Consider the following 18234-nt stretch of genomic DNA (forward strand, 5'->3'; position numbering starts at 1 on the left):
GTGTGTGTGTGTGTGTGTGTGTGTGTGTGTGAATGGGATTGTGTATTACCTACAGAGCAGGGAATGTGTTCACACAGCCACATTGTGGGGACTCGACTTCCATTTGGGGACTAAAAGCTGGTCCCCACAAGATGAACGATTGCATTTTAAGGTTAAGACTTGCTTTTTGATTAAAGTCGGTTGAGGATTAGGTTATGTTCGCACTAAAGGTTGGGGTTAGGCTTGTAGCTCCAGAAAATGAATGTAAGTAAATGCAGTGTCCTCCTAAGTGACTAAAACTAGGTTGTGTGTGTGTGTGTGTGTGTGTGTGTGTGTGCAGACTGAGAAGCAGACTGCTGTACCTGGATCAGTGCAGCCAGACCCCGCAGGGGTGTCTTGTTAGACATACACACACACACACTCACTCTCTCTCTCTCTCTCTCTCTCACACTCACACTCACACTCAGACTGGCACATCAACAACAATAACCTCTGAGGTCAGACAGAGCTCGCGCTGCATTAGCCCCAGTGTGAAGCTGCTGAGAGACAGAGCGAGCCAGTACAGCTGGTGTTAACCACCCAAAACATACACACACGGAGTGGCAGAACAGCCACAGTGGCACCGGTACAAACGTCATGACTGTGCCAACACATCCAGAGTACACTGTATGTACAACTCAATAAACATTTCCAGATTGTTGAATAGATTATTGAGCGGCTGTGTGTTGTGTAGCTGGTTAATAAGTGGCTCTATTGAAGACGTGACCACTCCTCAGATGAGCCGTTCTCACGCCAATGAGAGGAATAGAATCAATGCAGCAAGAAAAGTAAACTGCAGAGTCTCAAAAAGGATAAGAAGCGCCGAGTCTTGAGTGGTGTTACATCTACCGGTACTAGAAGGGCATCACAATGCCTCGCCGTTAAAGACGGTACGATACCCCATTTAATCAGTGCCGCAACTTTAAGAATGACAGCTTTTTAATAAGACCTGCAGGCTATTTCCTATGAGCAGGACTGCATTGGCATCGGGATCCGCCGGGAACTTTGCTGCAGTCAAAAAATAAACTGCGGGTCTTGAGATTTAGCAAGGGCTAATCATAGAGTTAACGAATGAGACACGACACAGCGCTTCCTACGGTTTCTGTGGTGTCTTCCTGATTTTAGCAGGTTTTCCATCATCAACTTCTGACAGAAATTCCCGTTTTTGTTTTGGAAGCATCGCTCCGTCTCCCGGACCGCTGTTTAACAAGTGACATCTAGGTGCAAATATCAAGAGAACTATCAAAGAAATCACATTAACTCTACCACAGGTTACTGCACATGTACATTTTTTAATCAATACATTTAAAAATATAATAGTATTAAATATAATAATTTCAAGTTCCATGGTCCATTACATTTCCAGATGTTTTAAGTTTTTCGTATCGTATCGGTCTCGAGGTATTGAGCCAGGGTATGGTATCGAAGTCATCATTTTGGTATTGTGACAACACAAGTGCTGAGTGCCTGTGGGAACGCACTTGTTTCAAGCTGTCAGTCAGGCATGTTTATTTTCCCACCGCAGCAGCTCCCACAGGTTCCTGGTGCTCAGCTCTGTCGGCACTCCACCATGCCAGCCATGCCAACAGTGCACTCGCACAGGGAGGGCGGCGCAGTGGGCAGGGTGGGAAAGTGAGGGAGCGCCAGAAGTGGGGGGAGGGAGAGGGGGAGAGACTTAAAGGGAGTGTGTGTGTGTGTGTGTGTGTGTGTGCAAGTGTTTGTGTGAGGCTGGAGAGATGCAGGTATCTGTGCAGCTGCATCCTTCAGGAGGAACGCTGCACACAGGCGAAGAGGTGCACAAGTCTAGACAGTTACGTGTGACTGTGTATGTGTGTGGGTGTGTGCGCTGTAGTGCTGAAGCAGTTAGTCCATTACTCAAAGCTGGTCAACAGAAAATCACGCCGACAAATTATTGACAATAATTGTGAAAAATGGTTAACTGCTCAAGCCTCTGTGTGAAGAATTTTTTAATTTTTCTCTTAAAAGAACACAAGCCATCAATTTTTAAAGATTTTATAAAACAGAATATTAACATCTATTTGCTGGTTCCAGCCTCTGAAATATGAGTTATTTTACTTTTTAGTTTATATCATTGTAAATTTAATATTTAATTTAATATCTATGCGACAAAATGAGCTATTCCAATGCTGTGTATAATTTTAGAAGTGACCAATTACTACGAAAAGAATTACTGGATGAATCAAGTCTATTATATTTATTCATAAAGCACCTGTTAAAACGGAAATGTTAAATCAATAAAGGAAGCCTTACTGTGTGTACATGCATCTATTTCTGCATATTTGCTCGAAAAAAGGGAAACCATGTTATGTAAACATGTCTACCAGTGTGTGTGTGTGTGTGTGTGTGTGTGTGTGTGTCTCAGGTTGTATTTCACATGGGTAATCCCCTAATCCTTTAGCTTTTTCACTGTGATGTTAGACACACACCTGTTGAACAGCCCTCAGCAGCTCCCTTCAACACACTATACTGTACATGCACACACATATTCAAACCAGCACACACTCAGCACCTGAGGGAAGGAGATCCTGCTTTCACCTGTGGAAAAAAAGGGGGGGAGATCTCATATTCGCACTCATCACCACTCAGTTGCACCCCTCACACACACACACACACACACACACACACACACACACACACACACACACACACACATGCACACACACCTGTAATGTTACCTGATCGCAGAGTGCTTGACGGAGGCTCTGGCAGACTAGTAGATAAGCCTGGTCTGGCAGTGGGTGGTCCTCTTTCTCCGTATTGATGTTCAGGTAGTAACAGTTCTGTGTTGGAGCAGCTGCTGCTGGAGTCAGATGAGGTTACTGTAGGAAGAGACAACACGGTCACTCAGACCTCTGATACTGGACTTTAATGTGCTTAACACAGTGTTTGTTGTTGTTGTTGTGGTCGAGAGATTAACACGAGAAACGGCTCGTTCACGTACCAGCGACCGAGTCAGAGAGACAGAATTATTATTTTCAACCTGGGACACATTTTCCATAATGATGTTTGATTGGGTTCAAATATTTGGCACGTCCCCGCAGACTGAAGGCGCTCACCAAAATTGAGCTTGGTTTGGCCCTTGACTGTGTGTCGGTCAGCAGCGCCTCTGTCAAACTGGATCAAGTCAGGGATGAACGTAGAGACCCCAACCTTCGTTGTTTGTTCCCCCTCATGCATCCCTTTAACGCCTGTATGGTGTAGAAAGCACTTAGAAACACTTGACATCATAGACAAAAACCTATTTTAAAAGAATTAGCGTCAGCACCACAGAATCATTTTTGAATGTTGACAAAACTTTGAACAATTTCTTTTTGTCTTTTTAATGAGAAGAGAAAAAAATGACTGAATTCATCTGCTACAGTTGAACAGTTCACAGATTTCTGCAAGAAACGACTGCTTGCCAAAAACCCACAGCGCTCGATATCAGACAGTCAGCTGCAGCAGAAGTTGCCGTTTGCCAGCAGTAGGCTCACTACACATTTAAAAAAAAGCTGCAGGTCTGTGCTGGCCACAAACACACTGACACTGGAACAATTGGAAGCAATTCATGAGAAAACTAGAATGGCTCTCGGGAGAGAGCGGTGGTGTGTTCACATGCTCCTCGGATGGTCACATCTCCCGAGTTGAGAAGTCGTTCTTCTGATTTCCGTGTGTTCTTGAGCTTTAAGTGGTAATGTGGAAACAACATAACCGCTACCGAGACAATGTGTTGTATTTTAATTCTTAAACAACACGTTTTAAGTTGTTTCTACTTGAAGGGACATTCACATGAATTTTCCCCATTGCTAATTAATTTCTAAGATTATTCTGACACCACATGAATGCAGCACACATGCCCTATCTCGCAGTGTTCATTAAAGTGAATCATAATGTGTTTACCTGCGCTGAATCTTTTAGTGGTACGGAGTACTGGACCGTACCGGCCTGTTTTCAGCATCGTCATTGCAAAAATGATTTTAAAAAATATGACATTATTTGAAAATACCAAGAATTATCCCTTGAAATCTTGACTGAATGTTGGTTAAAGAATGTAGATCATAATTCATTCATGGTTTTTTTTTATGTTTGTGCATAACATAATCAGCTCCATAATACATAACACGAGAACTAAATAAAATGTTACCTTTTTTTCTAATGGTCGATTCACTCCAATTACTTTGACTACATTTTACAGAGGAACTAGTCGCTATAAAAACTGCTGACGTGAAAATTGCTATTGACTTTGTTTTGTTTTGATGCCGTGAGCATCACCATTCACTTCTATTGGAAGCAAAAATCGTTCAATCGTATCTTTCGATCTGGGCAATTAAAACCCAGATATTAAGATATTCATCTGCATGGCTGAATGAAACAAGAGGAAAGTTAGAAAATGTGTTTATTTAGTATTTGTGTGAACTGACCCTTTAAATGTTCTATCACATTGTTCTTTCTGTAAATACCTCTACTGCTCGCTCTGAAGAGGGACTCGACGCGAGGTTCTTCCACCTGATATCGTTGTTCCCCCAAGCAGCTTTGAATGTCACTGAAGACGTTTATTGACGTCTTGTTGAATTTCTTTCTTTCACCAGGGTCCTCCAGGATCTCAGCCCTCCCCTCAGACGCAGCCCCCCCCACACAACCCCAGTAATCCCATGACGGGACCTCATGGACAGGTAAGACTCTTTACATTTACAGAAAGAACAATGTGATACAACATTTAAAAGGTCAGTTCACACAAATACCAAATACAGGTAAGACTCTTTTCTCCGCTGCTGTGTATTCGTTCCCTCTCTAAGCCCACTCGCACTTTCTCGCACTCGCTCACTCGCTCACAACCACAGCAGTATAAAAGCAGCACGCAGGTCGCTTGTTGTGCTGGCAGACAGGACATGGCAGCATCCACGATGGTGGGTTGGATGAATAATTTAGCTGTGTTGGCCCCGCTGTAAGGAGCAGAGGTGCATCTGGAGGGCCTTCGCTCTCCCCCCAGCCCAGCACTCACCATCCCATAGTCCATCAATAGACCATGAATATTGCAGCACAGCCTGACACGGTGCAGCTCTCCGTGCACAAACCCACCACAACATGGTCAAAGGAGGAGCGGAGAGCAGGAGAAGGTAGACAGGAGAGTGAAGGAGGGAAGAGGGTTAAAAAGGAAACAGTAGTAAGTCAGTCCTCGCCTCGAGGGCTAAGTGAGATTATATAATTCGTCCTCTGCCTGCCCCCAAACACACACTCGCACACACAACGACACACAGAAACATACAGCACATTATGACCATTGAGAGCCAGTCTCCTGTTGTATTTGTGTTGTCTGTGCTTATCTCTGTGTGAAAACGATGATGTGAACATTATTCTGCTCATGCTCTGTGACCAAAACACACAACTCTCACCCAATCGGCATTCAAACCTGCATGTTTCCCCTCGATACTAAAATAGTTGGATTCATTCTTCTCATCTGACGCTGACATATGGCTCACTGGATGTTGGTATTTGTAGTTGCAGCAGCGTAGCTCTCATCGGGAATTCTGAAAACCATCTGTCTGGGGTGCGTTACATTATTCACTAGTTGTGCGCCGGGCTGGGTGTGTGTGTGTGTGTGTGTGTGTGTGTGTGTGTGTGTGTGTGTGTGTCTCGGCCAGCCTGCTCTTGTCCCCTCTCTGCTGAGGCATCTATGTGAAATGGTGCATTCCCTCTCGGTTATGAATCACACCATCCCGACTGCATTATTGTAGCTCTGGTGTTTGGTGATACAGACACGGTGAGAGAAATGTCCGGCACAAAGTGCGGCTGCACAAAACAGACAAAACATTAAGATGTAGAACACCTCTTCCTCTGCTCGTACGGCTTCATCCTCCCATCCAACGATGTCATGTTCTTTTCTGCTCCGCCTACTTCGCGGCCGTCCTCTTCCTCCGGTCCAGGTTTCTGTCCCACATGTTTTCCCCCTCGCTCGTATCTTATCCTCCTTTACCTTTATCCCAATGGATTTTACCACCTGAGGTCTTACTTCACAAAACTTAATGACACGCCCCTCTTTCTTGGTGAAGGTAACAGAGCTGCTGCAGAACATTATTCTTCAACACAATAGCTCCCCCTGCTGACATGTAAAGATAACACCTCCACATTGTTCAGGTTTACTGAGCCTTTTGTGCATCGTTTCACTGCCTCCGTGTGAGTGTTATTTCGGTTTGTCTGTTATTTGAGGTCAACTTTGTTACTATCTTTACGTAGAAAGGAGAACAGATTTGCCCAGATATACTAAGGGAGTTTATGTTGAATTAAAGCTGATTGTAAAGATATTATTATCATAATGTTGGGGTTATTAGCAGTCTGTAGAGATCTGCACTTAAAAACACAATCTTATTTTTGACCCTTATTTAACCAGATAAAATCCATTGAGATAAAATCTCTTTTTGCGATGGAAATCTGGCCAAGAAGGCAGCAAAGTTAAACCTTGAGTTCACGTCATTTCGTCCATAGAATAAAACAAATTACAGAGTAAAAACCTCAGTCCACGCGTCCACAGAACCTTGAACCTTAAAGCCGAGCCATTTATTGGACCCAAGACAAACTTAGCGCCAAAGGTTCATGGGTAAACCGCCTACAAAGGCATTCAGATATATCAATGCTCCATCATGCACATGCGTACAGTGATGAGTCCTTTCGCCGGAGTTTGAAATATATCTCAAAGCAGCACGATGAAGAAACGCACAAAGAAATAAATGAACACCATCTTAAAAACCAAACAAACAGTGGACCAACCAGATTTATGGATGTGCCGTTGTTAAGCTGAATATGACGTTTGCTGAGCTGATCGTGATAACGGCACGCTGAGACATGTACACTGTGATGGTTTGTGTATTTTGCAATTCATGCATTGTTTCATCTCCATCCACGTCATTAGAAATCTGTTTAATTGCTTCGGCTGCATTCGTTTTGTTGTGTGGAAAACAGCACCTTGATTAATTCTTCATGATTATTGTCTCTGTCATTGAATCCATTGATTTTTCTAATTTAAATTAGAAGCTAGGTTTCCTGGTCATCAATGAAATGTGTCGTACACTCTATCTTAGAGGTGTTGGAATTGCACTTGAGTAAAACAAGGTCACGTGATAGTTTAAAGCCCATCCATCAAGAATTCTAACAAGCATTCCTCTCTTGATCATCCTGAAATAAAGTAATTGTAATGTCCTTCTCACGTCTGTCCTGCAGCCATTCATGTCTCCACGGTACCCAGGCGGCCCAAGACCCGCCCTCCGTATGCCAAATCAGCCTCCTGGGAGCATCCCCGGGTCACAGCCTCTCCTACCAAACAGCCTGGACCCCACCAGACCTCAAGGTATTGACGAAGGCGTGGTGTCATTTCAGAGCGGCTGCGCTTTGCAGAGTAATCTCATATTGGCTTCTGAATTCAGAAGCTCATTTATGGAATTGTTATTGATCCAAACGGCGCTGCCATTCTAACAAGCTGCGCCCGTGTGTTTCACCACAGGACATCCAAACATGGGAGGTCCAATGAGAATGAATCCCCCGCGAGGCATGGGGGGCATGGGCCCACAGGTAGGCACCAGCGACATTACTCCATCACTCGTGCAGAATAAAACACAAAGGATTGCGTTAATAAAGTCATGACAGTGGGTGGTGTCCTACAGCACCACCAGCCCACTGCACACCCACTCTGCAGCTGCCATACAGCCAGATTTGGTGCTTGGGACTGTCGGTTTCTGAACAAACCCAATGTTTGGTTGCCCTTCATTAAAAGCTACCATAAAAACGGCTATAATGTCAAACCAGCATCCTATAAACGGCATGCAGATAATCCATTCTTCTTTGCTGAAGAGACATTTTAGTTCTGCCAGCCTCGTAACTTTGCGTTTGAAATGTCAGAAGCGCTCAGATGATTAGCTTGGCCCTGACCAGAGCTCACCCACTGCCAGCGCCAGTTCTACATGTTAAATCCTACTTACCGACTCCCACCTAGGAAGACCACCCCTGAGCCAGCACATTTTGACCAAAAAAAAGAAACAATGTTGCCAACTTTGGTTTTCCTTTGATCACTTCAATTTCCGATGTGATCCCGTGTAAAACATAAGATGCTGAACAAACAGTGTCCCTTTGAATTACCGCTACCAAACAGCTGCTTCATTCTGCAACCCAACCACCTCCCGCTCCAACATCACCTCACACAAAGACACAAACACACACACACACACTCTCTCTCTCCCCGTGCCCCTCGGCCCCTCTCTGTGCCACCCTGGCTCGGTGACTTTGGCAGTGAACGCACCAGCAGCTGGTGTGGCATCTGCTCGACAAGTGTAATCGTCTGCTGAACAAAACTCTTCCTCTGAGTGGAGCTGCTCTCTGGCCTTCCCCACTACACTCTCTCTCTCTCTCTCTCTCTGTCTCATTCACGCACACACACACACAACGACACACATGTAGCACGAGCCAAACTCGCCTGCCGGGCAGCCATGAAAACATACACGCAAACACACAGAGGGGAGCGTGGACACAGAGAGGAGGAGACACGCAACGTACAGATGGACACAAACACACTCGCACACAGCTGTCCTCTTCTCACACACATCACATAATTAAAGACGAGTTAGGGGGAGACATGATGGTCGCTGACCTTCATTCGGATTCACAGCTTTAGACGGAGCAGGTGTGAGACGCCGCGCTGACTGTGTGCTCCTCTCTTTGTGCAGAACTACGGCGGAGGAATGAGGCCTCCTCCTAACTCCATGGGGTCAGGGATGCCGGGCATGAACATGTCAGTAGATTGGAAAAATAACTTTTTAAATGTTTGTGAATTCTGCCGCCAATTACGGTCTTGTTTTTGTTTAACCGTTGTTGCTAGCAGTTCGGTGAATATGGTACGACAGACTATTATCAGCGACGACAGCATTTGGTGTTGTTCACTCGTGTTTTTGCCCTTTTGGACTAATTTGTTCCTAGATCTCAGCATAACATCGGTGAGAAAAGATAATTACTATCACCAACATGTGGAAATCTTACTTCCCCTGTAATAAAAACGCCAGTAAGTGGAATTGACTGTGTCACACCTCTGAAATTAGCAGAGGTGGATGAAGTCCAAAGATCTTTTACTGAACTAAAAGCAGCAACACCACAAAGTAGAAAGACGCTGTCTTCAATAAAAGTCCTGCATAAAAAGTAGTAGCATCAATATATACTTAAAGTAAAATTATCATCTTGCAAAATGGCCTATTTCAAAATAATGTATATTATTAATCAATAATAATAATGCATTATCATTATATTTTGTATAATTAATCTCATTCTCTAAAGTAGCTAGTAACTGATGCTGTCAGATGAATGAAGAGGAGTAAAAGTACCACATTGTATCTGAATTGTAGTGGAGCATAGTGGAAATACTCAAGTAAAGTACCTCCAAATTGTACTTTAGTACAGTACTTGAGTAAATGGACATATAGGATACATCACAATGTAAAAACCCTTCATTGACAGATAATATTTTCAGGATATTAAATTGGTGTTTGTGAATGAGTGCCTAATGAGTGAATGAGATGCTGCAAGATAACAAAGTTGCTGTTTTTATATTCTCTTTTTTGGCCATATTGCTCCATTAATTCGGCCAATAATTTCTTCTCAAATGAGTCTAAATTAGAGATTCTCTGCAAAGCCATCATGAGTGACGTTGTGCAAACTAACTGACTTTTTAAACCAGCTAGCTAGAAAACAATGTAAGGTTTTGTTAAGGAATTCTCACTTTCTTTGTAGCATACATGCTAAGTCTTAACAGCAGGCGCATGTGTTCATGCATTCATTTTAAATTGCATAAGCAAGCATCACATTGATTCAACTCTATTCATGAAATTGAGATTAGTTTTTAATTGTGCAACAGAGCTCTGCATCATTTAAAATCTGGATTCATTCATTGTAAACCAAGTTTTGTTAAACTCTGATTAGAATAATTTCAGATGAACTTAATCCTTGCCGATGCAACCCGGCCTTACAGAGCTGTGTACCATACTTTAAAATATGTGCTGCCGTGATGCACCTACCGAATCATCACACGTAACATGATGCATGCAACTTTGCTGTGTGCCAGAAATCTTCCATGAAACATCTTTCTCTCTGTCTGCGTCTCCAGGGGTCCTGGTGGAAGAGGTCCGTGGCCGAACCCCAACACCAACTCAGTGAGTCACTCTCTTACATCTTCGTCTCCGACATGACTGAGTGTGTTTACAATAACTGTGTCTCGTGTTTTGTTTCACCTCGGGGCCATTCTCTCCACAGATAGCTTATTCATCTTCATCTCCAGGCAACTATGTGGTAAGTGTCCCGTCATGGACTCGTGTTCGACCACGGGCCATAAATGACCTGTCATGCGGTGATATCTAACAGGCATGCTGCCATCTAGATGCACTCAGAACTCATTTCTCTTTTGCTCTCGCTTCTTTCGCCCCTCAGGGCCCTCCAGGGGGAGGCGGCCCACCAGGAACTCCCATCATGCCAAGCCCCGGAGGTGAGTTATACGCCTCAGTTTCCCTTCTGGTTTCTACTTTTATCCAGCGTTCACTGAACAAGGCCTCTGTCTAACAAACATGAAACCATTTCTCTGTGAGATTCACATCTCTCTTCGGGAGAGACGGGCAGTTACAGCCCCCTAAATACTTCAGGAATGAAATCTTTAGGAATGAATTTGTAACTGTAAAATATTGTTAAACTGGTCAAATATTGCACCGAGCCTAATTTGGATACATCTGATGCATGCGTGATAACAATTTGGTCGGCTTTGTTATCAGTCCTTTCTAGTTTCGGCACATTCTGGAAATGATTCCAGTGCCGTTAGATGTGTTCTGTCATTGTGGCGACAGCGGAATAAAAGGGAAGCGGAGGCACGTCAGTCCGCAATCAAACGAGCGATCCATCTCAGCTCTGACCCGTCAATCTAGTGTCTCTGTGGAGGATTAGCGGAGAACAAAACACTGTGGGCTGATATCCTGTGGATGTTCTGTTTCTGCCGGCTTCTTTTTGTGTCCACTATTTATTATTTATATACGTTCCTCTATTGTGATACGTTGCCGGGGCAACCTTTTTGCACAAAATGCTCCTGCTCACACGTACACCGGCAGGGGAAACATATTTCCACTGCAGTCGCCAAGACTGTACGCGCACGCGCACACGCACACACACAAACCTCCCACAAACATGCACACCTCCCACTCAGTATTGCCCCCCTCCTCCAGTCACGACAGCACAAGCTAGATTCAGGGACACTAACAGGCAAGATCTCTCCGCCACTTTGCACATACTGTATCCATCTCCTCCCCTGTCTTTCAATCTGCTATTTCTTCTTTTTTTTCTCCTCTTCCACTCGCAACTTTCTGCCTGTAATGTCAGATCAAGGTGACCTCATCCTTCTGAATCTTTTCAAGACAAACGAGGACCGACACAGCATGCCTTGGGTGTCCATAAAATAACTTCTAATCTCCTGATTGTAGGAATACGGGTTCTTTTTTTATTGTACATTGCCGTGTGCAGCGTCTAGATTGATTGACAGACTGATTCAGTGACAACATGTACTGGCACTTAAATTAACACACTGGTGGTCCTCGTCCTGTACAGCTGAAGTAAGGACATGTCTGGGCTCTAGCTGACTGAATTGTACAAATGGCAGAATTAAAGTGAAACATTGTCAAATACAGTGAAAGACAATGCCACTCCAGCCGTTTCTGTGCAGGTTAGTTCGTTATTTTCCATTCATTACCCCAAACCCACCTTATTTTTTGGCATTTTTTGGAACAGTTGGATATAAGAACAGACAGAGGTAACAGTGCAAGGGTCTCAAACTGCTTTACAGTATTCTGATTTGAAATATCATTGTTGTCATAGATTCGACAAACTCAAGTGAAAACATCTACACAATGATGAACCCTATCGGCCCTGGTGGAAATAGACCGAATGTAAGTCATCTCATTTTGTTCCATTTTCAATTGCAGTAAAATGTACAGCGTGTAGGATGCGGTGGAATTTGGCGGTGTGTGGTTGCAGATTGCGAAAACACAACGATTCTTAGTTTCAGCTGCTTCTGTACTGATGACAACATAGTTGTGAATGTTATATTCCACTTCTGCTAATAGAGCTCAACAGTGAGGTTCCGGAAGAGAAAATCCCCTTCGTAATAATTCTAAGACATAATGGCGTAACCATCCATGTTGGACTTGCCTTGAGCCATGAGACTGTGAAATGACGGTACATTCTCCTGCAGAAGACACAATATGATATCAACCTTGTTTTAAGAAAACAACACGTTCTATTCGCGATGCCATGGAGACGTACTACACTACCCGCAATCCTAAAGTGTAACAGCAATGTCCCTGATTGGTGGAGCTCGCTGTTACCATGGAAATGTTTACAGCAGCCGCGGACGGCTAGTGAGGGTACGAGCTCGACCATGCTGCCCTGTGGTCTGCTCCCGGATCTCCAACCGGGCCAGCACGGCGGCTCGTTTGGAAACGTTCTCTTATATTACAGAGACAGTTCACTGAAATGTGTTTCTGACAAAAGCCAAGCAGTTACTGAATCTGTCCACATTTTAAAAAAAAAACGTTTAGATGAAATGTTTTTCGTGAGTTTCCAGATTGCAATCGTTTATGGGATGAGTAGTTCCTTCACTCTTAAAGTAATCATAAACACAAGACTTGTACCTTTGCCTTTGCGTTTTCAAATGTATATTTTTTGCTGCGGATCAAATGTTTTCGGGTCACGATTCATCTCGAAGTTGGTTGGATTGTTCCATGACGAAAACTTTTAATTCAAGAATTTTCTGAAATGTCAATGGAGTGAATGGGTGGGCGGTCACGTTTGAGCTCTATAGAGTCCCGTAATTGCTGCACACTGGCCCTTTAATGAATTTCACCCAAGATGTATTTGTCTCGTCCACTCCACTGCCATGCTCCCCCAGCAGGGAAAGAGCAAGGCAGCTAACCTTCGTACGTCTGTGTTTAGTTCCCAATGGGACCGGGTCCTGACGGGCCCATGGGTGGAATGGGTGCTATGGAGCAGCATCATATGAACGGATCACTAGGTGAGTAGCCAAACACAATGCTCAGTGTATGCAGCATGTATAAGCTCCTGAGTATATCCAGTGAAACCTGTTACTCTCTGTGAACAAAGGCCTTTGGAAGTGAGAGTCTGCCCTCTCATGGCTGGCAGAGGAAGTGTTCTCCCTCCCCCTGGTATTGATCCCAGTTAAAACAGATTAGTGGGGCAGTGAGTAGGCCAATTGATCCTGCAGATGGGTGAGACGTGATCAGTGAAGCCAGTGAGTTGTTGCTCATCTGTGTCTGAAACAAATAGCTTAATTGAAGGCCATTTCTTGTGAGAGGGCAGGTTGTCTCTACTTGCACTGGATATGCTGAACTCGTGTTGAATTAGCAGCAGGAACGCTGAGGATCACTTGACAGTCACCTCATAATGATTCAGGTTTCTCCTTTTTCCATTTCTGATCGCAGGCTCTGGTGACATGGATGGGTTGCCAAAGGTAAGAGTGACTGACTCTCTGTCCGTCTATCTGTCTGTCTGTCTATCAGAGGGCTGTGTTCTTACCGTTTCTTTTTGATCTGTGTTGCAGAATTCTCCCAACAACATGGTAGGCATGAACAATCCTCCCGGCACTCCGCGGGATGACGGCGAGATGGCAGGCAACTTTTTAAACCCATTCCAAAGTGAAAGTGTGAGTACACACGGAGAAAACATACCTTTGAAGCTGGGAACAAGCTGCAAGACTTTAGATAATCCTATTCAATTGTAATAAGGCATAAAAATCACATATTTAAATTTTAGATTACAGTCATACCACAGATCTCCACTGGTAACTTGATCAAACAGCAGGATCATATTTTGATTTGGACAGTCACAAAAACTGAATATATTTAATACAATTGCTCCATCTGGTCTGAGCCTCAATCAAGGGTTACGGAATTGAAATGCTGTGTGCTAATTGTCCAAGGTGACCTGTGGCTGGTGACACAAAAATAGACTTTGAATCGATCAAACTAATAGTCACACTTCAGATTACTTCTTAAGAGTATCAGGGCCATGAAGAAGGGAAATAATGCTATTTTGCTTTTCAAGTCGAAGTGTTGCATTTTGAGAAAGATGAAATGTTGAGAAAAAAGTTAAAATACTATTCAAGAATTATGGATAAAATCTTGAGAATAAACATCAAACATACGAGAATAAATATACCAAAGAAACTACCGGAGTGAGTGCATATCGTGAAATTTCGACTTGCAAAATATGGCCCTAATATTCTCTCGTAACTTCTTGACTGTCTTGGCGGACTTCACACTAGAAAAAGACAAGTGTCAGACAAGAGCTCAGATGCTGTGGCTTCTTGTGGAGCTCTCAGCTCAGTCCATGCTTCACCAACACATCAGACGTCCTCACTGCGGTACATTTCTGTCAAAACTTTCCCTTCTTATTATTCGACGCACAGCAATGCTTTTTTTGTTGTTGTCTTATTATCGAGTCTTATTTCTGAGTTCGCCTGTGGGTAGGTCAGTTGGTGGTACTGTCAAACTTAAACAAAAAAAATCAAGACTTCCCTAACACTCCAAACGAGTCTAAAATACCTTTGTGAAACCGGCCCCGGGTCTATTTCGACCTTAAAACCAGTCCTCCTGGCTAAATGGAGCCGAATAATCGATCCTTTACGTTGTGCTCAGTTTTTCCAGCTTTACCCGACACACACAAAAACACAGCATGCACAAACACAAGCATGGGAAAGAACCACATCATATGCTTTCTCTGATGCATGGAGAGATCGTCATAGAGTGATAATGAAACTGACGTTTTGCTACAGTATCTTCACTGTGTTCTGAAATTCCCTAACACCTTCTCCTTGGGCTGGACTCTGCTTTGCTTGCTGCTGGTCTCCTGACTTAGAGAGGGTTAATGGTTCTGTGTCATGCTGCAAGAGGCTGGAGAACTGCACATGGCATTTAGTTGAGTTAGTTGTATTGCTTTCATCTTGAACTGGGTAGTATATTAAGTTCAATATAGATTTGGCTTATCTTTTCTCCCCTCCCTCTCTTTTTTCTCTCTTTACAGTATTCACCCAACATGACGATGAGTGTGTGATTTTTATTTTATTTATTTTTTTTATTTTATTTTATCTTTTATTTTATTTCTTTTTCATCTCCCCTTATCCCAATCTCCCTCTCCCATCCACCCCGGTGCGTCTTGCATTGCCCTCCTCTCCCCCTTCCTTCCTCCTCCTCCTCCTCCTCCTCGTGGACGGTGTGCTGTGCCACACAGCCCCATGGGATGCACCTGGAAAGCAGGACTCCCCTCAAGGCCCCTCATCCCAACGCCTGTAAAATGGGTTTAAGAACATGAAAAGGCCTCCAAGCAACAGGAAGGGTCTCTTCGCAGCTTCTTCTTCGCCTGCCGGGCCTCGACACGGGCCCTAGGACAGTAAGAGCCCGAAACTGCTCCAAGCCTGTCTCTCCCACACCCAAAACCTGCCCTCATGGGGGGCATTCAAGCCCAAACAAGATGGCGCGCTGCATCTACCACCACTCCATCATATCACGCTGATCATAATTTATGAGGGCACGCAGTTGTTGACTGACAGGGGCCGAATACCCTCATTCAAAAACTCCTGTGTCAGGAATGATTTAAAAAAAAGAAAAAAGAAAAAAAGAACTGATAATGTTATTCTAGGGCAAGAATTAAATGTTTGTATTTTTTGTTGTTGATTGTTATAATTTTCATAATTGATATTATTCTACTAATGTAGTTATGATTTCCTGTAAAGGGCACATTTTATCTCAGCAGCAGCATCAACAATGACGGAATAAGTACAAATGCACAATCATTTTCTGTTTACATGATTTTAGGTTATTTGTTTGTCTTGTTTTTTCTTCGTCACAGTCTTTCTCACTTCACAAACCTCTCCTTAAAACTTCTTCTGGGCTCGTAGCTTGAGTCTTTGCCATCTTAATGTTTGTAGCCCCATTCGTGTACATGTTCAAAGTATCAGTGATCGGGATAATTAACTCTCTCATCTAATAGTTTACTATCTCGGCTAAAACTATCCATACAGTTAAAGCAGAGGCTTTCTCAGAGCGCTGCTGTTTTCTGGTACAAAGTGTCTGCTCATGCACCCTGATGATCTATCTTGTCTTAATAAGCACCCCTTCTCACAGTCTTCAATACAACATATTTAGCTTGTATTATTATTTGTTATTTACAAGTTGTCTGTGGTTCCTACCCTTCCATCACCTTGTTTTGATTTCAACCTCACTGTGGACTCCAAGTGGCACTGTTTTCCTCCCAGGGTTCATTCTGGTCTCTCGCCAATGTCTCCTGTTTTTGGGGGACACAAAGATACACTCACGAAGCCGGCTTTCTTGCTTGGAGTTTGGGGTGAACTCACAGATCCTGTATGATCCACTTTCTTAACCCAGACAAGACGGGCGAAATAACTGGCTCCCAATCGACCAGTTCCCTCAGCGAGCCCCAATGCGTACGGGATAATGGGTCCAGAGTATTGGGAGGACGTAGCAGCGCTGACGATGGGAGCAGAGCGATGCACCTTGGGGTTAACCGACCGTGCAGCCACATCGGTCTGAAGACGAGGAACAATACCGGGAGACTTTTGTAATGGATTTATTTCCATTATTTGTGGATTGTTTTCAGCAGATTATTTTTATTTGAAGTGTATTCAACTGAGAAAATGAAAGCCCGTAGAATCTGCACACAAAGAAAAGCATAATTACATATTACGCTATTTAATTTGTTTCTTTCTGTATGTTATGTGCCCTTGGCCTGATCAACTCTCTGTCACTGCTTTCAAAGGGATACATTATCTCTCACGGCATCACACTGCAGCAACTTACGTCATGGCTGTGTTCAAACAGACAATAACTAAAACAACCGTTGTAGCCTCTATGGGTGATGGTGACGTACTGGTCAATTTTCTGATATCAATGTGAACAGATTGTACCCAGAGTTCAACAGGGACAGCTCCAGGATTTGGCTATCGGTGGCCTGGGAAACACTCTCCATGTGTAGTGGCACACACCTCCCTTCTTTCCTCCAGTCCCATCCCTCACCTCCCCCCAAAAACGCCTCCCCTCCCTTCTCTTTAATTTCCTTTTTTGTAAATACTGTATAATGCATTTTGATATCATTGACATGTTTTGATATGTCAGTCACTACCAATGAATACAGCTGAAAGTAAATTATAAATAAAACTGTCCATGTTTTTGTCATAGAGAAAGGATGCGCTGACTATTTGGCTCATGTGGCTAAATTTCCATAAAAATGTATAGAATGCAGTAACACAATACATGCAGACTGTATGCTGAAGACTTGTATGGTGGGGAGGACAGGACAGAGAGAAGCAGACAAGCTGTGGCGTCCTCACTCTGCCCTCGTCTCCTTGTGTTTCAGTTGAATGTTACTATTGGCTTTGAATAATCATTTGAATCATTTTTTCCAAAGGGCATCTTCTCACAAAAAAAAAACATGTGACCTCTTGTTGCAGTTTTTAATATGAAGGATTTTTATCAATTGAAGAAAACTTTTAAAAAGGTAAAAATACTTCAGAGAACCTCATTTTAAATTAAGACCAGATCAAAAAGTAACTGTGTCCTTTGCTATTCGCTCCTGTTATAGCGTTGTATAGATCGAAGCTCTCTCACTGATCCTCTCTCAGTCCTCTGTGTATATCGATTGTTGGCCATCTCTGTACTTCTATTGTGATGTATAATACTGTACCATTAGGAAGAGTTGCTGGTTGGGCGGGGTGGTTATGTTGAGTCGGGGAGGGGTGGGGGATTCAAGGGAAGGGGATATAAATGATTCTCCTGTACCATTCATGGTCCTTTCTGATGACACGGCAGTATTCAATATGAAGCAGTCTGTCTCTTGGGTTTGCTTTGTATTTTCATGGTAGGATAGTTCAGAATCTTGTCTTAGGGACTTAGGTGTCTTGTGTAGGTAATAAAGATGTTCTTTGTATGTTTCTTTATATTGTAAAGTTTCTTTAGACTGAAAGAAAAACAGATAATTTGCTTATCAAAAAAGAAACAATGCATCAATAATAAATGTCATTTGATTTTTCCTTGCTGTTTGAATCTCTTCCTCTCAGCTCTCATTTAACTTTTAAGATCACGTAAACATTGTATGTACATTTGTTTTGAAATTTTAATA

The 18234-nt window shown here is 43.3% G+C and overlaps 1 protein-coding gene across 3 annotated transcripts in view; it reads left to right on the forward strand.

The window, feature by feature from the left end:
• ssbp4 (single stranded DNA binding protein 4) overlaps positions 1-17822 on the forward strand; it is an 83009-nt gene extending 65187 nt beyond the window's left edge. Inside the window, exons 6-18 of one of the 3 annotated variants that reach the window (XM_079267090.1) lie at positions 4608-4691; positions 7234-7360; positions 7514-7581; positions 8730-8794; positions 10157-10202; positions 10303-10338; positions 10477-10531; positions 11902-11972; positions 13018-13096; positions 13524-13552; positions 13643-13744; positions 15124-15145; positions 15331-17822. In XM_079267090.1, the coding sequence (XP_079123216.1) occupies positions 4608-4691; positions 7234-7360; positions 7514-7581; positions 8730-8794; positions 10157-10202; positions 10303-10338; positions 10477-10531; positions 11902-11972; positions 13018-13096; positions 13524-13552; positions 13643-13744; positions 15124-15145; positions 15331-15392 (846 nt within the window). In that variant the 3' untranslated portion in view covers positions 15393-17822. Of the gene's footprint in view, positions 1-4607; positions 4692-7233; positions 7361-7513; positions 7582-8729; positions 8795-10156; positions 10203-10302; positions 10339-10476; positions 10532-11901; positions 11973-13017; positions 13097-13523; positions 13553-13642; positions 13745-15123 lie in introns of all 3 variants that reach the window. The other 2 variants (XM_079267089.1, XM_079267088.1) reach the window with 2 other exon arrangements.
• Positions 17823-18234: the final 412 nt, after the last annotated feature.

The sequence above is a fragment of the Melanostigma gelatinosum genome (assembly GCF_949748355.1).
Source record: "Melanostigma gelatinosum genome assembly, chromosome: 4".
NCBI lineage: Eukaryota > Metazoa > Chordata > Actinopteri > Perciformes > Zoarcidae > Melanostigma > Melanostigma gelatinosum.